Source organism: Halictus rubicundus, chromosome 2 (genome assembly GCF_050948215.1).
Source record: "Halictus rubicundus isolate RS-2024b chromosome 2, iyHalRubi1_principal, whole genome shotgun sequence".
NCBI lineage: Eukaryota > Metazoa > Arthropoda > Insecta > Hymenoptera > Halictidae > Halictus > Halictus rubicundus.
In genome coordinates this window covers 7,733,542-7,740,269 of record NC_135150.1, presented here as the reverse complement: position 1 = coordinate 7,740,269, position 6,728 = coordinate 7,733,542, and the positions used below count along the sequence as shown (strand labels likewise).

Genomic DNA, 6,728 nt, shown 5'->3' with positions numbered 1-6,728 from the left:
ATGACTTCATTAGTTTTTGTCACAAACATCTATTTTTTGCAAAATCCTGAGGTCGTAGACAAATTTTGAGACCAGATTTGAAATCAGCGTGAAAAAATCTATGGGAAATGATGTATAGCATGTTAAAAAAATTTTTTTCCGCGCGTGGTATTGGAAAAACCAAAATTTTCTTGAATGTGTGCGCGTTTAACGAATTTTCTCGAGGTTAAAAAACGTTCGTACCACAATCTCTCTATTTTTCCCATATTCTACAAAGTTGCAGCTTTCATTTAAAAAAGATTTCATCGCTCTACCTCATTCCTATCGAAAGTTCCTTGATTTTGAATCCGATTTTGTCCAAATTGCCCACTGTGCGGCGGTGCCCTCATTTTTCCCAAGATCCTACACAAATGATAGGAGATATGTTTCGTTATATAAAATAGATTCTTTCAAGAGAGAGAAAGAAAGCTAGCAAAGAATATTTTACGAAAAGATATATAATACGCGGATACCACCATCGGGCGTCCGGTTTATTTCAATCGTACTCTCCCTCTGGGGATACGACGACGACGCAGTTTCTCACCGGTGTTCTCATGTCCGTTCGGCGGCCGGCCTTCATGGCCGTCCTCTCCCATGTATCCAGAGAGGCGTCCAGGTGCAACCCCTGTTCTCTGCTGGGCTGCTGAGCGTCCGATAGCATTGCTTCATATTCTCCCATCCTGTGGGCGGCCGTGGTCTTACCTCGTCCTCTCCCACAGGTGCAGCAAAAGTGCTCGCTCCGCGGTAATCTACCGGTATTTATACGGACTCGTTGCTAACTTTATCAATAACGCGTTACTAGGGGTCTAGAAGGTTCCAGACACCGCGGTTCCCCTCGAACCGTCGGCCATGCTGCCTCGGCGCAATTCTTCTGTTACATCGGGGGGGGGGGGGGGGGTCTTACAAGTTAGTATTGATTGATTGCACGCTATCAACGGGCTTCCGGTACCTAAAGTGTGGAAATAATTGATACATATGAACATCATTAAAAATTGTCAGGATGCCTGCTTTAAAGGTAGTAATATTTCAATCAATAGCATTTACTTCTTATATTCACAAAAATTGAATTATGCACTAAAAATATATATGTGCCTTATTTACTCTTTAACAGGAATTACAATTGCAGACCAAACTAATATAGAATCTAAGGTCAAAGTTGATAATTCGGGGCTGAAATAATTTGCACAGAACTATTTTAATAGCGCTTTATTCAATGTCATGGGGGGGGGGGGGATGAAGTATTTTTAAAACAAAATACTCATACAAAACGTATAAAATCGTGGGTTTGTACAACGATCTAATACGCAGTCGATCGCGCGATGTAACGTAATTATTTAAGTACACGATATATTTATTTATATATATATATATAAACATCAACGCCTATTAACATAAAATAAAAAAAAAATCTTCACGCTTTCATCAGAGATCATATTCTGTCCACGCTTCCGTTACGCTCGCTATCGTTTAGCTGTCTCCGGATCTAGTCCTCGACGCTGTCTCTACAATTTAACGATAAGAACTCTTGTGTGGCATGGCTAGTATCACAATTCTGACAGTATGTCTCTTGTATAAAGTACAATGCGACGTCGAACGTGTGCGTAAAACAGAAACGTTAGAAGCTAAGCTTAACTAAACTTACAGCTGCCTACGAACAATCCTTAACGGATACTTTATACAAAGAGAAACTACACAGACTATCTAAGGACAACGTTATATACAACAAAAGTGAAGGGAATAATACTTGACGACAATGAAAGAACAAACTTATCCGTTCGACAGGGAAAGCATGAAACAATTCTATCAAATCGAGTACACTTTCTCTACAGGATTTACTATAAATTACAAGCGATGCTAAATACATGATCAGAGATACATGTTTAATTAAAACTAATAGCTGCGCGACGAAGGTCTTCGATGATACGTGTCTACGCCTAATCTAACTTTGTACAAAACAGGGGACTCTCCTCTAATCGCATTCATTCGGCCAGAAGCTTTGCTAAAGTGAACCAAACAGCTCCTAACGTTGCGAGAAAAAATCGGATCAAATTTGTCTGAAGACAACAGAGAACTCTATCATTTCGGTGTAAACGTTTAATCTCATAACTCTCTCGATTCGTATCGCTATTCGTCGGTTTCAGTTCTTAGGCCGGAAGCGGGACATGTAGAAATCGCAGTCCGAACAGTAGATCGCCGGTTCGGTGACCTGTTTCTTTCGGCAGAGATGGCAGGGCGCGGTCCTGGCCGCCTGCGTGACTGCAGGTTTCTGCAAGGAAGACGTGGATTGTGGTGCAACCGCGGGGTTGGCCTTCGCGGTGGTTACAAAGTGCATTTGTTTGCTCTGCTTGGACACAGGCGGATGCTGGTAGGTCGGGTACTTCATGTTCGACTGTATCTGCCCGTTCTGCAGAGGATTCGGATACGTCTGATTGGGTGCCAAGATGTTCTGCTGATCAGGCTTCTGCGGGGGTCTCTGATAGTTCTCGTGCCTCTGCTGGTAGTTCTGTACCCCCTGCTGTTGTTGATAAGAGGCGGGTGGATTCGGCGGCGGCTGATACTGCGGCAACGGCTGGTTCACTCTGTTTTGCTGAGGAACCGACTGATAAGGATAACCTTGGTAGGAACTGTGGGTGTACTGATTCTGGTAAGGGCTGGGAGATTGGGTCGGCTGATACGCGAACTGCTGCTGCGAGTGTTGTACCGTTATGGGGCTGGCGTTGTGATTCCCGATCCTCTGATTCACGTTAGGCTGCTGTTGCTGGGACATCTGTTTGTTCACCTGATTGTGTTGTTGCTCTAGCTGGTAGTACGTTTGATAACTGTTCTTTTGGCACATGGGCTTCTGTTGTTGCACATTGTTCGGGACGTATTGATTGTGCATCTGGCTGGGATACGGGCTGGCTGGTTTCTGCGTCTGAGAGATCGGTATACTCGGATTCCTCGGATGAGAGGTCTGGCTTTGGGAGTAGGTAGCTTGTACGTAAGGCGTGTATCCATTCTGGGAATACCTAATCTGCTGTTGCAGCTGGGGTGAATACGACGTGGGCGGTTTCGATACGTTCGGAAGCCCCGGGTATGTTTCTCTGACAACGTCTTGACCTTCGTTGATGTACGAACCGCAAAGTTTCTTGTCCGACAACGATCCCATCGACTCGTTCGAGTTCTGCCTCGCGAAGGTAGGCTTTATAGTGTCTGGAATTGGTATCGGGTTCACGCTTCTCAGTTGGTCCTGGTAGGGTGTCGCGGGAATGCTGTCAGCCTCGCTTTTCAGTGGGAGAGTCTGCTGTTGAAACTTGATGATAGTGCCGTTTTCGCGGCTTAGTTCCGCTTCTTGTAGACTCCTGATCTCTCGGAGAACTTGAGCAGTCTCTGGTTTGTTCATCGCCGAGCGAAGGACCCTCTCCAGGATCGGATTTGGTATGTACGAGTCCTTTTCGTCATCCTCCGCCGTTGCCACGAGAACTACCTGGTCACAGAACGAAACGCTCTTCTTCTTCCCTATTCTGCGTTTCACCTTTCTGGGAGCGATGTCTTCTTCGCTCGGCAAGATGGTGGTGTTCTGAATAGTGTTCTGCATGGCGACTTCGCTGATGTCATCCTCGGGATAATCGATCGGTAGGCCGTTCTCGTGCGGTAGCGTGAGAGACATCGACATCAGCGCAGCGTTCAGGCCGTTTTGTTGCCCGTTCCCAGGATTGCTGGCCACTGCGGTGGAGATGAACGTGTTCTGACTGGAACTCGATTCGAAACTGGAATTCAAGATCGACTGACTCGAAGGAGTCTCTGGCTTGGAGAAGGCAGCTAAGTTTTGCGACGAAAGTTTCAGCGGTCTCGATTCGTCCGCTTGCTGGACGTCTTGAGAGATATCCATCATTGGCGAGGGGGACCCGCAGTTTTGCTTCCCTGGAAGCTTTTGCTCCGTGTCCGTCTTCGGGACAGGTTGCAGTTTGATCTGTTCGAACCTAGCCGCCATATCTTTCACAGAGGAAACGACACGAGGACAATCAGGCACGTCTCGGCCGGCTTGCTCGAAGTTCTGTCCCAGACTGTTCATCATTAGATCGCTGGTCCTCCTCGCGACTGTTGGGCCCGTGATCGTTGGAGGCGATGACCTAACTTTCGGGATATCTTGATCGAGAGGATTCTGTTTCTTCAATCGTCTCTCAGCTTGTTTGGCCTGTAACTCGCGGAGCCACGTTTCGCTGGAAGATTTCTCTTCGTCTTCTTGCTCCAGTGGCCTCCTATCGTCTCTACCTTTGGCCGCCAAGATTTGGTCCCTCTTAACCTGCAACTGAGTCAACAAGCTACTGATCTGCTGGTTCTCCAATTTCTGTTGATGTTGTTGCATGGAAATCGTGGCTTGCTGTTGCTGATACTGCTGTTGCTGATACTGTTGTTGTTGATATTGCTGTTGGTACTGCTGCTGCTGCTGCTGCTGCTGCTGCTGCTGCTGCTGATACTGTTGCTGCTGATACTGATGCTGGTTCTCCTGAACATGATTGGAAGAGTCATCGATCGGTGGCGGCGGTGGAGGGAAGTCTTCGCTGGCTTGCCTCGAATGGGAAGCAGAGTGAATCGAAGGATACGGCGGGGGTGGAAAGTCTTCGCTAGGTTGCCTCGAATGGGACACGTTACCATTCTCCGGATACGGAGGCAACATGTCCACCTGGTTCGGTTGCTTCACCGGACTCTGTTCGTTATGAACGTCCGCTCGAGTTACCACAAACGTGGGCTCGTACAGGATCCCGTTAGCATACTGAACGACATCATCCTGAATCCGAGGTTTGTTGTTGTAATTCTGACTGGACGTCGACACGTTGTTAGCACTTTGTTCCATGCTATAGGAGGGTAGAAATGGTAAAGAATGAGACTCGGACGAGTAATCCGTATAGTTCGAGTTCCTGTTGGCCACGTTCGATGAATTTCCGCTGTTTACGTGGTTCCAATAAGCTCCGTTCTGTTCCTGGGCCGTGTTGGAGGGACACTGTCCATCGGATTGGTGTATGGACTTGTCCGTCTGTTGCTCGTTGTGCACTTCGCCCGAACACTTAGACTTGCTAAGCTGAGAAGTGGTCCTGAGCGGAGGAGGCGGGGGTACCTTCGCTACGTGTAACACTTTGCCAGCGCTTCCGTGGAAGCTCTTTCGCATCAGACGACTTCTCTCCAGGTTCGGATTGCTCGTGTTGCCAGGGCTGCTGTTGCTGTTCCCGGTGAATTCCAAGTGACCCTCTGACAAGTAACCGCTCAAAGACTGACACACCTCGTTGCCCTTCAAACCTACGCTGGAATCGTCCACTGATTGCTTCGGCAAGGTGTTGGAGGAACCTTCCACACTCGCATTCGTTTGGCCGTCCTGTCCTTCCCGCAGGTCCGGCATGCTTCTGTTCTTCCTCTTGATCAATCCACCCATCAACAACTTCCTGCGAATCTTGTGCTGCTTCTTCCCTTGCTTCTGTTCCCCGTTAACGGCATTCTGCTGGGGATTGCGCGAATTGCTGCCGACTACGTCGACGCTATCTTTGGACTTTTCGATTTTTGTTCCTTTAGGGGAAGGCGAGGATCGCGACGGAGCTATGGAGAAGTCTTTCGAGACGTTTTTATTCCTTTCCTCGCTACGGGCCCGTTTCTTGTCCTTCTTGTCGTCGTCGCAGCGTTTCGCACGACTGAACAAACCTGTCCTTTGAACCGGCCTGTCGTACAGCATGTACTCTTCGTCCTCGATCACGTTCACAGCCGTTGCCTTGCTGCGCAGAGTCTTCTTCTTGGGCAGAGTAGCGTAGATCTCGATACTCTTCGCGGCAGGCTTGTCTGCGACCGTGGTCGTTGTGTTTGTCAGAAGTTCTCGACTGTTTTGCCTGGAATGGTTCCCCTTATCCCGCGAACTCTGACGAGAGTGCTGACCAGACTTGCTGTTCTCTCGGGAATGTCTGCCTTCTGATGCACCTTCTGAAATGACAGATATTGAGTTTGATATTCTCGCTACGCTACTTATTACGTTAACAATTCTTATACGTAATTGGAACAGTAGAAAGATTAAAAGAATTGCAGAACACTGTTACTTTGAACTCGCTAAAATGAAATACTCATCGCTAATGCGCATTTGTTATAATTTTGAGCAATAGTATGCATGTAATTAATGCGACCGTTCTTCAATAACCGAGGCGTTAAATAGTTATACTAAATTGTTGTAGAGTTAAATACTAACCTTCTTTTTCCCCATTAGCAGTAGCCTGCTCCTGCAGCATTCTTCTGTGTAAACTCCTCGTTCTCATAACACACGTGTTGTGCTTCATTCTCGCTATGGTGATTGTATGGGGATTGTTGTATGGTGCATCCATTGCGGCTCTAGCTTTGCTGCTGGCAGCGCTGCATAAAGCTACTGCAGTGCTGAGATCTCCAGCATCTTCAGCTGCTCGGGATTTGTCCAACAACGCGTCGGTTTCTTTGCAAAGACGTTCGCAATCGTCTCCTGACGACGCTTGGTAGCCTTCCGGGATCTGAGCAAGCTGTGGCAAACAATTTTTATTATTTTCCGTAAATGTACGACTGAAGCTAGAAATTTATTGTATTCTTATGTTATACGTAGACTGCCGGATGTTATGCATTTATGAAAAAGTAGGTAAAATAGAAAACTGTGAAGACACTAGGAGAATCTAGAAAAATTGCTACACTATCGCCAACTTATTGAAATTAATAGAAGACATTCTACA

General features: G+C 47.0%; 1 protein-coding gene across 2 annotated transcripts in view; it reads right to left on the bottom strand.

Moving 5' to 3' along the window:
• Nucleotides 1-1,243: 1,243 nt before the first annotated feature.
• The window catches only part of Ec (ubiquitin specific peptidase echinus), a 240,843-nt gene continuing 235,358 nt past the window's right edge, over nt 1,244-6,728 (bottom strand). For both annotated transcript variants that reach the window (XM_076804296.1, XM_076804301.1), the window contains 2 exons: nt 6,224-6,524; nt 1,244-5,964 (listed from right to left, as the gene is read on the bottom strand). In XM_076804296.1, the coding sequence (XP_076660411.1) occupies nt 2,156-5,964; nt 6,224-6,524 (4,110 nt within the window). In that variant the 3' untranslated portion in view covers nt 1,244-2,155. The remainder of the gene's footprint in view (nt 5,965-6,223; nt 6,525-6,728) is intronic.